Source organism: Leuresthes tenuis, unplaced genomic scaffold (assembly GCF_036924035.1).
Source record: "Leuresthes tenuis unplaced genomic scaffold, fLeuTen1.0.hap1 SCAF_15, whole genome shotgun sequence".
Taxonomy (NCBI): Eukaryota; Metazoa; Chordata; class Actinopteri; order Atheriniformes; family Atherinopsidae; genus Leuresthes; species Leuresthes tenuis.
In genome coordinates this window covers 27,446,957-27,467,950 of record NW_027325369.1, presented here as the reverse complement: position 1 = coordinate 27,467,950, position 20,994 = coordinate 27,446,957, and the positions used below count along the sequence as shown (strand labels likewise).

General features: G+C 39.7%; 2 protein-coding genes across 2 annotated transcripts in view; both read right to left on the bottom strand.

Moving 5' to 3' along the window:
* The window catches only part of adi1 (acireductone dioxygenase 1), a 331,967-nt gene that overhangs the window by 256,387 nt on the left and 54,586 nt on the right, over nt 1-20,994 (bottom strand). The gene's annotated exons all lie outside the window — the stretch shown is intronic.
* eipr1 (EARP complex and GARP complex interacting protein 1) overlaps nt 1-20,994 on the bottom strand; it is a 67,547-nt gene that overhangs the window by 30,243 nt on the left and 16,310 nt on the right. Inside the window, exons 5-6 of the mRNA XM_072365705.1 lie at nt 11,352-11,451; nt 27-163 (exon numbers count right to left, since the gene is read on the bottom strand). Coding sequence (XP_072221806.1) covers nt 27-163; nt 11,352-11,451 — 237 coding nt within the window. The remainder of the gene's footprint in view (nt 1-26; nt 164-11,351; nt 11,452-20,994) is intronic.

Genomic DNA, 20,994 nt, shown 5'->3' with positions numbered 1-20,994 from the left:
ATTGAGCCTCATGTAACTGATCTCACCTCATAGTGCGAAGGTCCCAGCCTCGAATGGCCGTATCATTTGCTGTGGCGAGCTGGCTGCAGTTGTGGTGGGGGCTCCATTTGCCAGATGTGAACTTCAGCTGGCCTTTACCCTCCAGGGTGGCAGTGCTGGAGACCTGCAGAGGACCGTAACACCTTCATTAACATGTCTGAGCATATTCATCTAAATACCTGTGACAAGTGCATTGAATCAGCATAATGAGGCATTTTTAAAAAGAAGCTTTCTCTGCAAGCCTTACTCACGACTACAATATGACTTTGTAAGAGTACTTGGGCAACCTTGACCTGAAGATTTACACCCACTGACACTTATCAATTTTCCATATGTTGTGCAGTCCTCATATCGACATGTATACTGTATCTAATTTTGTCAACAGTGTGCGCTTCGTTTTATTGCTGCTGACCTGAGCTGCTGCCTATGTTGGCCCGAACATTCATAGAGATTTTAAATCTCAAGATAATCTCTATACCAAAACAAAATAAACTTTATGTTGGCATCGTTGCCTTGAAAGACTTCTTTATTTTGTTTAAAAGTTGCACTCACACAAACCCTTTAGTTGCACTAGAGAAAAAAAACAACAAATTTGAGACCAGTGACTGCACAAAATACCTTTCGTTTGCTGGTTTCACTTATTCCTTTTTTTATTTGCACAAAATATGAATGAATACATAAAATCAACACAGTGAAGCTCAGCCTAACAAAAAATTAGATAATGCAGTACATACACAGTAGTAATGTTACAACTGATTGTTTTTAATTTTGAGATTAAATGTATCCTTTGTCCGTTGTTTTCTGTTGGGCAGCATTCACCTGCAGTCACAGGAATTGCAATGCATGCATATAAGTTGGTGATGGTGAATGTGCAGTGGAAAACTAAGAAGTCATGAGTGAGAGGAAAGTAGCACAATAACTCAAACCACCGATCTCCTAACATGAAAGGACCACTAATGCACTAATGCCTGTGGTCTAGGACCTTCATCTGCCTTGTTTTGTGGTCAAGGAAACACAAGCAATATGTGGAAAAGTGAATGTCCTCAGGAAGAATTTTCTTCTTAAGTTACTGTATGTCAGATGATGTGTTTTCAGCTTGTTATGATGCCTCCAGCTCACAAAAAGATCAATTATTGCAGCTTTGTCTAACGGCGATGATCTACACATGAGATCGCTCAGTTTTAATGGATCAGCTGTCACGTCGAGCATGGGCCCTGAGAGCATTTAAGATTGATTAGTTTTGAAAGTGGAATCAAAGCTGTTCGGACTGGATGAGACTCTTTTCAACTTGGTGTGATGTTTTTGGCGTTTCAAAAGAAATGTCTAATAACACTGGATGTGAGAAGTTTGGTTTGAAGGCAGGCAGGTTAAGTTGCAGCATTTAAGGCTTTTTAAACATGACAACATGCTTGTTATCAGATATTTATCAAACCTGTTCAAACCTTATTTTCCACAGGTAAACAATGAAGGTGAAATTAATCAAAGTTAAATGCTTCAAGGACTTTGAATTATAAAGCATATCACTTCACCAGACTGCTTTAAAAATGGAATCCAATTAATGCAGCAGGCTGGCTTTGGAAATGATCTCTCCCTCAAACTGTGATGCATCTCGCAATTCTAAAAAGCAGAATCATGCTGCTCCATTTTTCTCTGCTCTCGACTATCTGCAGGTTTTTATCCTCATCTCTCTCCTTCTCCCATTTCTCTTCCCCTCCCTCTTTCTCTCCTGTCTCTGCTTGCTGGAGCAAGGATCATCGATCGGTCCGTCACCACGCAGCTCCCTGGTACATTCTCATTATTTCAGCTAGGGAGGACAGAGGGTGGGAGACAGAGAGAAGCCGACAGAGCAGGAGGGAGGAGGACTGAGAGGGAAAAACACAGAGGATTAAAGGAAGGAAGAGTAGCAAAAGAATGAATGAAAGGAAAGAAGCTAAAGAAAAGTGGCAAAAGAGGGGTGGAAAATAAAGATGGGGTAAAAGGGGGGAGAAGAATAGTTTCATCTTTGGCCTTGAAGTAAAATTCCAGGACAATTTCATTAGTGTTCATTACTATGTTTTATCATCAGACTAATCTTAGACATAGTTCACTTTTATGTTCCTGAAGACTTCTTCAGACATACCAACAACACCCATAATTTTTCATTTATGTGAAATTGGACAGTCCATTAAGTGACGTATAACACCAGACTTTATGCGCTACATTAACAGGTCACATTACCATAAAAACTAAACAGTGTACTGTCGTTGTGTACTAGCACTGAACAGAAGCGGCGGAAAATTTGCCATAGTTACGTGCTTAAAGGTTCCCCATCTGATATTTTAAAGCTTACAACAGCAGCCAAATCTATTTGCCATGTAAAGATGTACTGATATAATTATGTTCTTACTGATAGCACATTTTATTTCCCAGTGAGAGTGTTGCAAATTGAGTTTTTCTGCTCTATATTGCTGTTAGTACATCTCCGCCATAAAATAATGAGAAAGCAACATTGACATTTTCTCAAATGAAAAAAAACAGAGTTTTTGGTTATAAAACCTCATCTGAACTCAGATACTGGCATTTCCAACATGGCTGTCTTATATATAAACAATGGTGACATCTGCAGTAACAAACTGCATGTTAAATTGTGTCCAATTAAATCAGATGTACACAAAGTACAGTCCAAAATCAGTGAACACATTGCCACAATGTTAATAAGAACAAAATGCAGTGTAATGCGCTGTTATCATCTTCCATTCATCCATCCATTTTCTTCTTACCCAGGATGGGGTTGCAGGGGTAACAGTCAGCCTCAGTAGAGATTCCCAAATCTCCCTCGCCCCAGCCTCCTCCTGCAGCCCGTCTGGAGGGACAGCGAGGTGTTGCCAAGACAGCCGAGAGATATCATCTCTCCAGCAAGTCCTTGGTCTGCCCTGAGGCCTCCTCATAGTTGGACATTTCTGAAACACCCCCCTTGGGAGAAGTCAAGGCATCCTAACCAGAAGCTCAAAGCACCTCAACTGGCTCTTTTGATGCTGAAGAGAAATAAATCCACCCTAAGCTCCCCACCCAATCCCAAAAGAGAGTCCAGACACCCTAATTTCAGCTGCTTGTATGTGCAGTCTCATTCTTTTGGTCACTTTACACAGTAGGTGAGAGCTGGAACGTAGACCGACTGTTAAACTGACAGCTTCGCCTTTGGGCTTAGCTCTGTCTTCATCATAACAGACCGGTATAACCTGCCCCAATCCACCTGTCAATCTCCCGCTCCATTCTGCACCCACTCAGGAACAAGACCGCGAGACACTTAAACTCCTCCACAGGCAGCGACTCACTCCCTATCTGAAGTGGGTAATCCACTCAGTTTATGTACGTACAACAGCAATACAATAACAGTTGGTCAGAGAGCAAATCATACTGTTTTTTCGGCTTGAAACTGGAAGACAGTCAACATGGGTGTGTCATCATTCCCAGCTCCAAGTTCCGACTTCTGAGGCGAGTGGAATGCAGCAGAAAACCAGTCCACAGTGCTCTGGTTTTTCATAATGAGATCTTTGAGCTACTTGAAATTAGATTTCACTTTCAGCCTTCACTCTGTTTTCACACAGCAGTTACACCATACCGGGGAAAAAAAACCCCACCTTTTTATATTTGTAGCTACATATATATAATTGTCCCAATAAGAAGAAAGCTCTTGTTCTTTCATTCCAACCCCAGCCTTTTCTTATACCCACCAAGTTTTTTTTGTGCCTTCGAAACAATTCTAAAGTTAAAAACAAACATCTCTGCTGTATCGCTTTCATATTTAGAGGGTTTGGAAGCATTTTTAGGTTGTTCATATGAGGGAAATCCTTGCATAAGCACCATAAATTGCAAATAATCTTTAGATAAATATGAAACAACCAGCCTAATATAACCTCTGCTCTCGTCCCACAAAGTGACTCACATTTGTAATTCCTGGGTCCTTTTTTAACTCCACGATCAGTACAGCAGGACTCGCGCTGCACTGATGGGGCAACAGCAAAGCTTGAGCTTCGTGCATCCCAAGTTCCCAGCTTTATTAGTGCACTAACCAAATTAGGCGGCCTAACAAGGCAGTGCACACAACACAAGGGGACACATTCATTTAGGAGACCAGCATCAGTAATGCAGAGCTATCTGTCAAATCGGCATGCATTCATGCCTTCTCAAGACTCTGGTGTGTTAGTGCGTCTGCATTTGTTTGTGTGTGTGAGTAGATGTGTAGGACAAGGTGAGTGGGTGTGCTGTGAGGCATCAGAGATGTTCTCACTCAATTCCACCAGCTAGTCTAATTGATGAGTCCCAAACACACACACACACACACACACACACACACACACACACACACACACACACACACACACACACACACACACACACACACACACACACACACACACACACACACACACACACACACACACACACACACACACACACACACACACACACACACACACACACACACACACACACACACACACACACATCAAACTCACGCGCTCTAATCTAGGCCAGACCCTTGAGAGAAAGACGTTCAAGCTGCAGCTGGACATGGCTTGAGATGAACACATCATTCTCTGACAGACTGAGGGAACAGGAGAGGAAAGTGGGATGAAGAAGGGAGGAGGGAGAGAAGTAAGGAGATTAGCATTCTCATCAGCACTGGAGGAATTTGTCTTGCCTGTCGAGTTCCTTCTCCTCCTTTACATTCCCCTTCTCCTCATCAAGCCTGCTTTCTTTCCTTATCCAGACACGCTCTTCCTCCCTCCTAATCTTCATCTTTCAAATCAGCAGGACCCTTCAGCATTCACTCTTTCTCCATCCTCCCTCCTTCATCCCTTTCTCATTATATTCCTTCCCTGGATATTACCGTCAACCAAGCTCCTTCTTTCCATCAATGCAGGAATAATAACTGCATTGTCCCCCACACACACACCTCTGCTGTCCACTCATCCTCACGTCGGACGCTCACAAACAAACACAGAATTATCATTACAAACAGCAAATACATCTTAAATGTTGTATGTGCTGAGTTGAGACACAAGGGCTGATGGATAAAATAATTAAGATTTGGCTGATTTTGGTTCATTTACTAAGATTACACTTTGCGAGCCAAAGTAACAGCACACCTCTGAAGATTAACACTACTTATTCCCAGGGCATCAATTACTGGCGTTGTTGCAAAGCTGCTGGCGTCTCAGAGATACGCACAAGTTATCCGATGGGGTTGGTGCTCTGACGCATGAGTGCGAGTTGTGTTAGACGACAACAGGTCCTGCATACACTGGCTCTAAGAAATAAACATGACTGGCAAAAAAAATAAATAAAAAAAATGGCATTTAAGTTTTTGCAAACAAAGTGAGGTGAATCTGATCTGCATGGACCACCAGAATGTGGCATTGGATAACTTGCTGTTGCTGTGCTTTGAAAGCTTTTTGACAGCGATTAAATGTTTTTGTTTTCATTCATACACTTTTTATGCTAAATAACACATACAACTCATATTAAAACAGTTAAGTGTGTTTAACTCGAGTGTGTCACCGAGTTAGTTAATTATAGTTGGTTAATCCTAAACTCGTTTTAGTATTTTGGTCCAATTTAGTGGCAGAAGTCACTGAAACTGTGACACATGTAATCTTTTGCTTCATGTTCCAGGACATGATTTTCTAAGTATCTGTGTATACAGGTTAGAAGATAACTGAACATTTACATACAGGCTGAAGATATTTTGTGAAACTGTCATGAAAGCAGTTACAAAGCCTTTTAAAAGTTGAAAAAAGTCCATATAAGGTGAGAGATGAAGATTTGGATGTGGGGTTATGTATATGACAGTCACCCAAGTGACTCTAATTTATCTCTGCTCCAACCCAGAACTTTCATTTACTGTTAAGAAAGCATAATGGCTTATCTTACCACAGACACCCTCCCAATGGCCATTTAAACTGCATTTCAAGATCACTTTAACCTTATTGAGGTCATATGTGGAGTAAGCAACAATGAGGTTTAGGTATGTAGAGTTCAATATTAGGCAACAAATTTTCTCGTTTTTAATTATGGATACACATGTTTATCATGGCAGCCTAACATATCCTGCATTTGTTTGGAGCATCGTTTGTGCATGTCCTCAAAAATGAACTCTAAGCTGCTATATATATGTGACTGGTAGGTACAGTGTGTGGTGAATTTGACCAGATAAAGAGGTTATAGGGTTGGCAGTGGTGAAAACGGTAGGTAGTTTTGAAGACAAGCTTGCCGAGAAAGTCTGCAATTACCTGTGTTGTTAAGATGCGTCTTTGCCACTGCACAGTGACAAACATGCCTGTGAAAATGGTTGGCAAGAGATCAGTACCAGTTTGGAAATGTCCCTGCACAGAGAAAAATGTTGGAAAAACACAATGGGGGCAGTGCCGATGGCATGTTTTTTCCGGCCTGATTAATCTGGTGTGTCCCTTAGTGGAATCCTCCAACAACAAGCGTGGTACACTGGTAAGTATGTGAACAATTACACCCATGACGGCGCGAGATGCTTGCGTGAGCGTGTGAATAAAAAGCATGTATATTTCTGACCTTGGCCACATTATATTGACATGTATACACTTTAATCTCAATTTTATGTCCTTTTTGCTCACAGAAGCAGCCAATTGCTTGATGAGGAATGCTCTAGGTTCTGTTGAGTTAAGAACAGGTAACTACAAAAAGAAAGAAGACATAGCTTTGCCACGCGGGAGAAAACGCCGTATTGCTCTGTCTTTCTTTTGGTATATCTTTGGCTTTGTGAGGGTGGGTACATGGCTTCCATGTCGACATTTGATTGGGAACAGAGTGCATATATGCTACCTTTGGGGTCAGCTGTGCTGAAGCTTCACCTGCATGGACATTTAATCCGACTACAGTACAATGTAGAGGTGCAGATAAAGCTGAATCTCCTGCAGAATATCTCCCCAATGTCCATGTTGATCGTCTGCACCACATGCTCTTTGTCTGGAAGTTCTGAATGTAGACTGATCCAGGCCCATGAACAGTCAGCACGCTCAGTCCACACTACAATTATTTTGGATGCATGTGACTGGCTGCAGAGGGACCTAGTGGAACATTTTGGACTGGTGGGGATGACGTGATTTACATCACACAGGCCTTATGACTCAGCAGGCGCTGAAACCGTGAACTGCCTTTCAGCATAATACATCTTTGGGGAAGGCAATCTTTGCTTAAATCATTCATCAGACTATGCTCTGTGACGTAAATGAAAATAAGAAAGAATTATTCTTAAAGCAGCCCATATAAACATCATAATTAGAATATTGTCTCATTTAGAATAAGGCCAGTTGTCAAAATACTCCTCCATGTAAACTGCACATACAGCATATTATAAATAACTTACTGGATGAAGGTAAACACCCAGTACTCATCACAAACAAATGTAGTGTGGGATAAAATTTTTTAAAAAGCTCCTACTTTGTGGAAAATGCCATTTGCATCATACGGTGTTTGTGATGTTTACCTTAAATTCGACACCCATTTCTTAACGTCACTGTCCCCCACTTCTACTTTTTTGCCTGGAGCTAGGATTTATTTAGCCAATTACGTCAGAAATCACAAATGTATGTGTTAATAATCCAAAAAAATGGAACTGAACACATTTTAAAAAGTGGATATAGTGGATAAATAAAATCACAGCATTTTCAGTTGAATAGAAATGACCCAAAACTCAACATAATCAGCCTGGCACACACTGGCAGAGTGAGAGGCCAACAAGAGGGTGGTCGTGTGCATGTGTTTATCCAAACTTCACCTTGTGAACTCACTGAGATGAACACTAAATACACACACACACACACACACATACCTGAAACCATTAGATGTGGGACCTTAATGCCCTTAATGTGAATGTGTCTACGGGTGTATGAATTACTAATGAGTCATCTACTGTATATTCTTTATCAGGCCTGGGTTCTAATGGAACAGAACACTCACGGCCACGGAAGCCTTGGCTGACAAAACAACTGTATAACTTCTTGAGCCACATGCGTGCACACCTGACACACACCACTGTTTGCAGGCTGTGAATACATAATGGGGCTTTTAAGTGCAAAACTGGCAGGTTGGAGACAGTGAATCTAAAGTGAAGAGCCTCTTCACCTTGCATTATGAAGGACACAACCACAGGCAAATTGACCACAAGTATTTACACTCAATTTAGTTCCATGGTACTTCTGGTGTATTAAAATCATCAATGAGTGTTTCTGCCAGCCAGGGACAATTTTGACAACCTAAGTTTGGCTTTCTATCTCCCCTTTTTCAACCTAACGATGTTTTCATTCATGACTTTCTATATAAGGAGCCAGAAGGGATTGTGTCTGGATGATAGATAGCAGCACTTTTCACAACAGTTATTGTCAAAATTATTCCCACACACACACACATATATATATATATATATATTCAGCCATATATGGCCACAACAGTACAAAAGGAACGCTAACAACACTTAATAGAGAAGGTCTAATGTACATGTACTTGTAATGAAGAATGTGAAGGCACACAGAGAAACAAGTGTATCATTTCTGTACCCAAAGCTACAGTTGTAAGTCAAAAAGTACCCTGCAAGGTACAACAATGGTTCTCAAGGTGGACATTTATTTTATTCTATTGGTACAAACTTATCAATGATGACTGAAGGTCCATAAATGTACCTTTAATACCCACGTGGCTCAGGCATATCCACAGGCTTGGCTCTTATTAGATTATTCATAGATGTTCTAGATAATCTACAAATCAAACTCAATGTAGAGTTTGTTAATTCAATCAGCGTAACATAGTTAGATGCTTCCACTTTACAGCATAGCTACTTCCCATTAGATTTTTTGGCTGAGGCCTGTGAAGTTTGCAGGTCCTTGTGCCTGAATGGATTTTCTTCTGGTACTCTGGCTTCCGATCTGATTGCAGGTGTGAGCATGCGTGGTAGTTTGTCTGTGTGTTAGCCCTGTGATGGGCTGATGATCTGTCCAGGGTGCACCTTGCCTAATGTGGCTCATTACTTTAATAAACTTTGATGAATAAAAGTACAATTGTTTGGTCTGTGTTTTTGAGGGTATGGTTTTTGCCTCATAAAAAGGTACATTTTGTGCTAAAACAGGTAAGGAGATTTTTGTCATTAAGGGTGCAGAATCATAAGGATACAGACAGAAATGTACAAAATGTACTGATTTTCAAGGTTCAGTGTTTGCACCCTTTTAAGTACAGCTGAGAAAACATATGCACCTTTCTGAGAGCTTTCCTGGATCTTGATTTCTTGGTGGTTATGTCACGTAATGTTGCATGCTGGGATGGAGGACCATCCTGTGAGGTCTACTCAATAAATGTAATGTGGTATGGATCTTCAATCATCATGACTGCTACCATGATTACCTTTTTGTTTGGTTTGGTTTGGCTAACAATTTGATCAAATTGGTCAAAACTAATATAGAATTCAAGTATCTACGGACAGAGTAAATGGGTCTTAGAAGACATTAAATATCCTTATGGATTCTCCTCTTCATCTTTCCCTAAACTCATTAAGGTCTAGGCAAAGAGCTGAGGCAAATATATTTTCTTCACTGTTTCACCACACAAAGACATTCCTACAGTCCCTCAATGGACAATTTTGGAGGGAAATTTACAGTAAACAGTAAATTTGACATCCAAAACTTGTCCAAGTGTGACATTGTTAGTACGTACCAGACTGTAATTGAAACAATTAATAACTAGAGCTCACCATAGAAGAGACAAAGGCCCCCAAAAGGTCTTAAAAAAAATAATTGAAACATAATTATTATCACAGAAGCCAACAACAAAACTTGCTTTGAAACCACAAGATCCTTTTCCAGGAACAAGGGATTTTTTGGAGGTTCGTTTCTTCTGCCCCATGCATTTCACCCCACGAACCAGGTGCCAAATGAAGATATTCAATCTCCCAAAAAGGGCCCTGGAGGGGGATAATAATTCTAATTGGAACTTTTGGGATTAGGCTTCCAGCGCTGAACATTTCTGAGTATCTTAACATTAAGCTGTACTACAGGAATAGTTGTTGCTGTTTGTGAAAACACAATAGTCAGACCTCAATCAGCTGAGAAGAGACAGCATGCACCAGAAGCTTGAGAGGGAATGTTGAGGGGGAACAGATTGCTACAACAGAGCACTAAATCATAGAAATAAACTGTTAATCTCCGATTGTTTCACAGAAGTTATGTTTTAAGGCACAAACAAAAACAAGTCAAAACAACACGTTTCATAGAAATGTGTTACATTAATAATAATGTGTGTATCTGTGCTTCATTAGCACAGCGGCCGCGGCACTATGTTGTTTTTATGCTTCAGACTTAGCTTTAGCCTGATCTGTCCTGTAACTTATTCCCTAATGGAAGGACAGAAGACTCAGGGCCAAACTGATCTATTAACTCCATGAAGTTATAAAAAGTACTGAATGTATTTGGTCAAAATGTGGCATGTGATTTTCAAAGTGGTTTCGTGGTAATTCAGAATGAAGGTTTATTCTGATGTAAGGATGTAATACATAAGAATGATTCTCTCAGTTGACAGAATCATCATGTAATTAACAGCAGGTATTTTTTTGTGCAGTTGTTGTGCATTAGATAAGCTTTCAGATGGGAAGTGACTGCCCCCAGCACCTCTTGTACACCCTCTTCTCATTGAAAATGAATTGAAAGCAAGTGTCACCTCCCATGTTAAAAGCAGGCTCTCTATACTCGTATTTTGAGTATACTCATTTCATTTTATTATTATGTTGATATACCTATATTCTTTTGGCCCTGATAATAGCCCTAGTTTTAACCATTTATACACAGATATCAATTACTGTCCCCTTGTAATTACTTCTTTATGTCTTGAGTACGAAAAATGTTCTTGGAGACATACTAATAGCAGCACAGTCGGAAAGTACAAATTACACGGCTATGATTCACAACTTTGACTGAGATCTTTACCTCTTAAATTTGATTGTAACATTTCATGTCTTCAGTTTCTGTATGTTTTAAGAGAAACCCAAACTCGAGCAGCATCACATCAGTGAACAGAGATGGAATTACCTCTCTTATTACACAAGACTATTACTATCACTTTGGGACAGACTTGACCAGAATAACATGAAAGGAGCTTCAACTTAGATCTATCCAGATACTCTGTGTGAATGTGTGTGTATGGAACAGATAACACCAAGACGATATGGTGGTTATCAAATAATGAGCTAGCTTCTGTGCGATGCGGTGTGTGTGTGTCTGAGTGTGCACTGTGCTTTACAGTTTGTGTCTTACTTTGGCCTGTGTAGAGCTCTCCTGGAGGTCCCAGAGCAGCGCATGGTTATCAGCCAATGAAATCACACGCTTGCCATCCCCCATGGGCTCCCACAGCACGCTGTAAATGCACAAAGACACACATGCAGCACACACACAAACACAGAATATCAGAGTCACAGTCCGAACACACATGTTGATCAAATGTGCAGACATTTCAGGCTAATCTGCAAATAAAACATACATCAGTTGATGTAGGACCTTACATGATAACTATATGCAGAACCACAATGTGACCCATTTCAAACATCTGATGGTACAGTGTAGGGCTGCCTGCAGATGTCTCCTGCATGCACAGTATCCACATGAAGATTAGAGTATTTAGGAAGTTTACAAAGTGCACAAACAACAAATCCTTTTGAAATTAATAATAAATGGACTGCAGTATTACAGTGCTTTTCAAGTCTTGTTGACATCTCAAAGTGCTTTACAGTGCAAGGTAATTTTCACTGATTCATAAACATTCAGCATTTTACACTGAGGAGGCAATGTGGTGCTCAGTATCTTTCCCAAGATATGAGACAAGCTGAGGAAACACCAACGTTCCAGTTGGTGGACAACTAAGTTTGAAGGTCTGCAACGAAAATCAGCCCTGCTGTGCAACAACATCCAGGACTACGGAGTTGGACGTGTGGTGTTTAAGGTGCTGTGAGGCCTGGTTGTATTACTGCGTTTAAAGTAATGTGATTCAGGCTTTTTGGACAACAAAACAAAGCCTAATGGTTTGTTCAAGATTTCTTGGCAGCCTGTTTATTCAGGGCAGTTTCACTGAGAGATAACCACACTTTTGGAAATACTTTGATCACATGTACACAGTTCTACACAGTGACACCTGCGAGAAGCCCAGCACTGTACAGCAGTTAGACTCACTGGAAAAGTTGAGGTTAACAATCTTGGTGAAGAGCACAACAGGTTGATGTTGAAGAAGGAGCAGCAACTGCTGCCTTTCCATTTCAGATTTCATCCTGTTGGTCTTCGGTGACTTCCAGTCCAGTCATAAGCTCATCTAACCTTTAGGGCACCATGGTCCTCAATGTTTGTAAAATGTTTTAATTCAGAGTAATGTGCCAAACTGGTGATGTTTATTAAAAGTGCAGAGATGATATTAGAAAGAACTGGATTAATTTCCTGAATAGCAAAGCTGAAATATGGTATTACCGCAGCCCTGGCAACACACAAGGTCAGAGAATCAGAATTATTTATAATAACCATCTTGTATCACAGATGTTACAGGGCTGTATGTGCACCTACTGGACTTACAGAATGTGGATTGATTTCGTAAAGAGCCAGCAGTGCATTTAATGTAAGAACTGAGGTTTCAGGAGCAACCACTCTCTGAGGACACTCGGTGGATTGATTTTGTGCAGATCCATGGTTATACCACCTGCCTCATATTTCTACCTGGAGCCAAATGCATAAAACTGTAGATTCATGACGAAAACTGTGTGCACTTCCAAAGACAGACATGTGTATACATATTCTTTTTGGCAGATTTAATCATCAAAAAAACTCTACACACATGCATAAACCTGATTTCTACAACCATTTTTGCCACGAATGGAAGCAGATACGCCCCCCCTAAATTTGCACCATGACTAACAGAACAAGTACAGTTTTACTAAATATAGAACTGAGATTCAACGCTGAAGCAGAGAAAATTCAAATCAGTTTTATTCAGTCTATGTAATCACAAACAAATTTAAAAAGTAACAAGCGATTAGCTTGTAAGTTTAGCGCAAACGAGCCAGCAGAGGTGAAACAATCAAAAACATCACATCACCACAACAGCAGAGGAACGGCAACTTCTGTTTTTTTTACGGTCTTTGTGCAGATGACCAGGAGGAGACACTCATGTACAGATTATGGAATGTTTGATGTTTTCCTAAATAGCCGTGTAGAAGCCTGTGAGGCAATCTGGTGCCAGAAAGCCAGAGCTAGCTCGAAATAGTATTTTTCTTTTTAAAGACTGATTAGAGGTGTCTTCCACAACACACAGCTGCAGTTATTACAGCTCCCATAATTACTGCAAGTATGAATATACTGTGAAAAAAGATTAAAAAAGGAGAAACAAAATCAGAATAAATCAATATCATAATGAGCAATATCTGTGAAACTGTCCATTTGGTTTTATGGTAAACATTTCCTCATATCAAGGTTACATTGCATTCATCCATTAAATCGTGTGTGCGTACAGTCTAAAGCAGTGTTTCCCAAACTTTTTTTCTGGGGACCCACTTTTTGAAGTTGATAAATCCTCCCGACTCAAATTACACTGGACTTAGTTTCTCAAAAAGAGAATTTGTGCATTAACAACCATTTAGCACCATTTTTATTGCCAGTTAAGCACCATCTTTGACACAATTTATATTTAATGAAACAAAGTAAGTGCAAAATAAGGCAGTTAATAATTTGCTTTTCTCTCTATAAAAACAAACTTTCATTTGGCGACCCCAACTTTTGGCATGAAGGGTTTAAAGGATGCGTAAGATGTGCACATTCTCACAGCATTCTTCCTCGCTATATATTTGTGTGGCGTGGACATGTTTTTTTCTGGCAGTTTCACAAACCTTCACCAGAGACGGTTGGGATTATAACGGACACACCCGTGTGCCGGCAGGATTTAGACCCTGTCCCAGCTAGCATGCTGACGCTGTGTCGATATTCCAGCTGAATCCATGGCACGACATGGCTGCCATAAAGTTCAACAATGCTGGTAACATAGTTCATAGCTCGAAGGCCACTGAAGTATCTGACATCTGCAGTGTGCATTAGTGACCTCACATCTGGGCAGACTTCTTTGGTTAAATCAAGCTCAGCTCTGTTTGCCCTTCAGTCTGGATTGTCTAAACTGATCTTATTAGGTGAATTAGGTGTCTTAGAGCTGAGGACACTGCTAATTTGAAAACAGAATTTAATTTACTTTGGGATTTTTAAATGATTGATGTTTAGCTAAATGTTTAATGATACTCAGAACTGATTTTTTTTCCTGCTTTACTCAGAATTAAGTATTCCTAATAATATTTATGATTTTTAGTTATATAAAAGGTTAAAGTGTGCAACAACAAGAAATACCTATGAGACAAATATATTAAATAAAAATATAAAATTAGCCTGCAATTTATTTTCTACATAAATTCTGTTTTTATTAGTTGAACCAGTTATATGGATTTGTGCGGGTCCTTCAAAGTCAAAGAAAAGCCATATAATTGTCATAAAACGCACATAGAAGAAGAGTATTGTTCCGAGGGTGATGAAGAAGAAGAAGAACGTTGAGGAATCAGTGGCAGTGAATCAAGTTTTATGTGAAGCTTGAGGGTGCACATTTGAAAAATTAAAGGTCAAGAACCGGCAACGGCGCATGAATCAACCTTGTCAAGGAAGTGAAAACATAAAGAGGCAAAAAAAAAAAAAAGGTCGGGATAGGTGAAAGCAGAAAAGAAGAATAAACAGTGGTGTGGCCTTTCCCAGACTGAAATCACTGATAAAGAAGTAATCATAGAGATGCTGAAGTTGTCTGTGTCTCCCTGACAGGTAGTTTAGCCTTCTAATAGAGTTGCGAGATGGTGGGTCGGCAATAGTTGAGGTGGTTGTTATCTCCAACGTGACCACTAGATGTCAGTAACCAGTCCACACTGTTCCTTTAAGTCAAATCAAATTCCAAAGATCACAAATTCATTTTATGGATTTTTTTTTTTTAAATCCAGATGCTCGTATCAGAGGCATGATCCTCCTGAGGGGGTTTGTGTTGTTGATTAATTGTGTGCGCAGATAGTCATCTTAGTTGATTGCTACAATCTTTACTAATTAAGCTCCAGAATTATAAACTGTCCATGAGAGTGCCGATGACACATAACTGCACTCTATGTGGTTAGCACAGAGTGCTTATTGGCAAATGCTGCAGCCCAATTCTGTCAATCTCGCTCCACAAGACTGGAACACACAGTTGCCTCACTGCTATTACAATTTAGCTTTTACTGCATACTTTACTTTGATCGCTCCCTGCATACAACTGTCTGCAGAGTATTGATTCTTTACTGCACGCCTCTTGGAGTTGTGATTCTCCACTGTGCTCTGCTTAAAGTAGGTATTCTGCACACAGGGCTGCGCTCATTGTTTTTCATTATTCCCTCGATGCTGCCTGGATAACTTGTGTGCTTTTGTTAGTTTATCTTAGTTTGAATAGCTTCAGCTGCTAAATAAAGACAGAAGCAACGACAGAGAAGAAGCACAATCCAAGCAGTGCTTTTAACTCCAAACCCTGCCACATGTCAGTGAAGTCATAGACCTGGCAATAAGCTTAAAATAACTTTGGCCTCAAAAGGCTGTTATATGCTTGTTAAGGTTTTGATTTAGTGAGACTTTGCAGCTCAAGAAAAAGGCTATGTTTAATCTGGGTTAAGGGATGTGAAATGTCACAGAAGTGCAGATGTGGTCTGGCTAAAGCTGCTGTCATTAAACGTTTACCAAACAATGCCATTTATTTAAGGAGTTAAAAAATGAGACAACTCCATTTTCTTGGACTCATTTGTCAACCTGAAGCAGCAGCAACAAAGCCGGAGTTTGAGAGAAAGAGAGCAGACGTGTTAGAGAAGGTGAGTGTGTTTGAGAGAGATAAAGAAAATGACAGAGGAATGGAGGGAAGACAAAGTTTAAGTTTGCTTTTGGATTAAATACAGGTTTCTAATATGCATAGTGTCATTAGAATACGTGGGGCAGTGAGTGGGAGTGATCAAGGGAAGCAGAGGAGCTGTGCTTATCAGGGCTGTGAATTCATGGCTGCTGAGGGACAGCTTTTACTGCCCTCTTGAGGAGCTAACACTCATGGACCCGGCATGCTCAGACACACGTCTAAATACTAACAGTAAGCAAACATCTTGTCATTCGGAAAACAATACACGACTTAAATTCATTAACCTGGAGACCCTGAAAATATGAATCTATATTTTTCCTAAATACTTAAAAAATACTAAAACAAAAAGGCGTCAATACAAAAATAAAAATGGTGACATTACACATTAATTTAATGTTACATTTATTGTCTAACATAGAAATGACAAAAAGAAGCGACATTTTTCATTTTCTTAAACTGTGGCTGTCTACTTCTGACAATGTGACAAACGCATCTTGACTGAAATTCTTTTGCTGTTTTTGATCCATATTCAGAAGATGTGAATGAAGGTGAACTGACAGTTTAAGCTTGCTTGATGTGGTTTTTGCCTTTTTAAAAGAAGATTTGCTTTAGGGGGGATGGAAATGTGACTGACCAGCATCTTTCCTCTTGTGGATGTTATTTTTCCCAACTGAGCGTAAGTGGTACAACTTCATTTCAGGGACAGCTTACAGGACAACTATGCTTATAGCTTGAATGGTTCATTTAACTGGACTACCGTTCTTTACATGCACATGGTGCTAAAACAAGATTTTGATCAAATTATGGCCACCAACCTAACACCGTGGACTGTGTGAGCAAACCTTGAAGACATTCTGCTGCTTCTAACTTTCTCAATGGGAGATCATTACACATGTACGTACAGCTGATTTCACTGCAGACGTTGTCTTTTAGTTACTTGAAATGTGATTTTGTCAAATGACATAGAAAGATCAAAAGGCAGCCACAGGAGAAGCCAATCAATGGACTAAAACCTCAATGAAGTTGTTGGCTTAAAATTGCTTTTCTTCTGCAACCTTAAGGCACTGCAGCTGAACAACCAATGACAAACTTTTTCTAACTGCTCTCCTCCTCACCTAAAACTCAGTCTAAACTGGTATGTTGGCGCAGCTACACTTCTGTGCCGACTCGAAATTACATTAAATTTACATCTGTATGGTGATTTCTAGTTATTGGTTTGGACAAATCGGACAACCTTGACAGCAGAAAGCCATTAGAGTGAAGGCAATGTCAGACTCAAGCATTAAACAGAGAGCAACGAGACAATTCTGATACGATTTATTCAAATATTGTAGTTCTAGAAAAAGGAAAATTGATAATAGATATTTTAGCTTGTTGAGCTAATTATTAGCTTAACACTATGAAATAAATCTAAATTCACCCATCTATTTTTTCATGAGAAAACTGCCCCAATAACCCGTAAATAAGAGAAGAAAATAAAACCTCTGAAACTGCTTGGTAAAAAAGTCTTAAAAAATTTTTTTTTTTTTAAAAAGCGATTTTGTAGATTTTTTTTGGCACAGGACGAGGATTGTACAGTAAATCTCCCTAAATCTTACGAGGGAGAGGACTGTGGAATTGCTTCAAGCCCTTTGTGAAAGCAAATCAGGAAAAATGGACAAATATGAACCTCATTCCTAAACGAATTAATTGGATTATGATTACAATGAATTGAATTCCAATTGGCTTGAATTGGACTATATTATTTAAGTGCCTTGAGATGACAATTGTTGCAATCTGGCGCTATATAAATAAAATTGAATTGAATTAAACAAAAACCATTGCTGTAATAAAACATGTCCTCAGCATGTGAATAATATATGTCCATATGTAAATCAACCTTGGTCGGATACCCCAGTGCATAAACCCTATAGATGGATACCGGAGCATGTCAGATACAAGCTCTTCTCCTTTCACTCTCACACATTCATCAGCACACCATAGGACTAATTAAAATACTCTTCGCACATTGGGATTTACATCCCGTATGCTTCCCTATAGTATCAATTAATCCATGCAGTATAGATACAGGCAGCCAGTTGGTGCGCTGCATCTCATATCGTCTTTCTGTCTTATTAAACACTATAAGTTATGTGCATTTGACCTTGAGCTCTGCAACAAGCCGGCTTCTGGAGCGGTATGTAAATACTGTCGGGTAGAGCTGGAGGTTTTACAGCCCCATATATCTCAGTCAGGGACAGGGATGCACTTCTCTCTCCTATGTGTCTCCATGTCTCTCGCTCCTCAGATTGTGCTTTGCATCTATATGGGTTTCATGTTAGCCCATCCTGTACAAAGCCAGCAGATTACACAAACGTGTGTTTTTTCTTCCTCCTCGATCTTTAGAGGGAGGTTATTTTTGCAAAGTGGCAACCTGTTCGTGGTATTACAATGTGGCTTTTATTTTCGATTGTTTAAGCTATCATTTTCAATTATTACATTGCAGTAAGTTAAGCAGCTTCTGAGAGCTGAGAGTACTTTCTCAAGATAGTTTGATGATTTATGTTTTTCTTCTTCTCTTTATTAGAAGGTCAAACCAAGGAAGTCCACATATACACCATGAGCCACAGTTGATTGTGGTGAGGTTACAGTCCCTTTATTTTTATCTAGTGGGGGTGCAACAGTACACAAGGTTGACAGTTCGGAATTTTGGAGTTATCGTTTTGCAACTTTCTATTACAGCGGATGAAACAAAACTAATGCCGAACTGAAAATATTTTAAAAATCCCATGACTGACCAGAATTCTTAGGTCAGGAATATAATTGACTTTACTTATGGATATGAGTGTTTATCATGACTGCTTTGTGTATCCTGCATTTGTTTGGAGTGTCATTTGTGCACATCCTCAGAAATTGATGCTACAGGTTTGCAACCTGTGATATGAAGGTGACTGATAGGGGCAGTGTAAGGCCAAATTTAACCACATTTAAGCTCATAACGTGAGTAAAAATGTTCGCAAAGGAGTCCCGGCCTTACTCTTAACTGCTGAGGCACTCGTACAGGCTGATTATAATTGGTTGCAGTTGCTCATTCAGAACCCTGCAGGCACCACAAACTTGAAGTGATTCTTACGACAGTTGAAGTCCACTTGAAGGACAAAAGAGTTTAAAGGCCTCTACAGAAAGAGGTATTCTGCATATGCAAACAGAGACTTCAGCACAACCTGTGATGACGACATTTACATCACGTTCCTTCAACATTTGCAGCAAAATGTTGCATTTCTGAGTGAGTAAGCCATTGGTACCACCCGCAAGGGGGAAACAGAGCTTTTACCTTGGCTGGTGTCAAGGAAGCCTAGGACCAACATTTGTTGACAAAAACCTAAAAGACACTTGTTGGATTTTTTTTAACAAATAGAATTCCATCCAGGAACTTGGAGCAGTTTTTTCCTGGGTGATTTCTAGTGACAGAGGGTAAAGGCCCCGTGTAGCCTGGGGCAGGTTTGGTAAATGCTTCTTTTTTTATAGATGAATATTCAACTAAAACAAAAATCACAAAAATGATTTTACATTGTTTGATTATATTTATAAGAGAGAAAATTTAAATCAGGAATTGGAAATTACCGGGAAATAAATTGCAATGACTGTACTTTAGAACTCATTTTGTGCTTTTCCTTCTCCTCCATTTTGGGTCACATGCATGAATGATTTTGGGTTCGTGTGCAGCTATATTTACCAAATAAAAATGAGGTATTGTAGAACTTTAACAAGCACTTTCACCTGTGAGACCTTCAGTTCAAATTCAGCAGAAAACTATTTTTACTGTCATATTCATCTTTATTCTATTAACGAAGCCAGTTGACTTCAGTGTTTTAGCTTTCTTACTGATCCAAAGAATAAACAACCAAATAATACAGTTTTCTTCACATCATCTTCCGCCTCTTTGATCAGCAGTTTGATCTCACACTATGAACTTTCTCTTGTTCTTTGCTGCAGGCTTTGTTAATTGGACAATCTGTCACAGGAGGGGGTGTATTAATGTGCTTTGCATAGTCATTTTTGGGGGGAGCCAAGGTGGTGACACTGTCCCGTGCATGTGTATCAGTTTCACCTTCACTGGGATTTATAAAGGAAAGTGGAGCAGATACTTGTGACTACGCCCTGTTTCAGTATGAAAGCAGCACAGTCTTTTAAACATGAGGGCCCCTGGTTAGTGTTTGGGAATAATTCATGGCTTGGCATTAAATATCAGCTCAGCAGTAAAAGAGAGAAGGTACACACACACACACACACACGCACACACACTGTAGAATTGAGTTTAAAACAATGAAAAGTAGCTACGTATGGAACGGTAAAAACACATGCACTGCATGAAACGTTGGGTTCAAGAAATAAAATAGCAACATCTCGAGTAAAAAAAAAACCTCTTTCAAAAATAAAAAAGTCCATTTGACTGAGAGTGTCTTAATTCGTCATTTACAATGCTTAAGTCCCAACCGAATTATGTAACATATTCTTAAAGATTTTACTTATTAAGCTTCAATACTGAGTTGACATTCAATGGAAAGCAATAAAACTTCAGCTCTTACTATGATATTACAGACAAACATGATGGATAACCTTGAATTCTCCTGTAATGAACCTGCCACTTATCTGAGCAGCACTAAGATTATTTTCTGACCTGCACCTGCAAGAAAAACCACCAGACCTGCAAACTACAGTCCAGTGCATCTATCATGGTGTTTAATGTACACACATTGGGCTCACAGGCTGCATGGTGGGGGGTGTATTGGGACATTCACACTGAAATTAACGCTTAGTGATCACAATTAATCAATCTTGGCTATGTCATACACACGTTCGCATGCCCGGCCACAAACAGGGACAAAAAGCAGGGAGGCTTTGCCGCTACACGATGAAAGAGGCTCGACATATGTGCAGACAGGCTCAAAGCCCCTCACTTAAAACGATCCAACAATAATACACATGACTGCA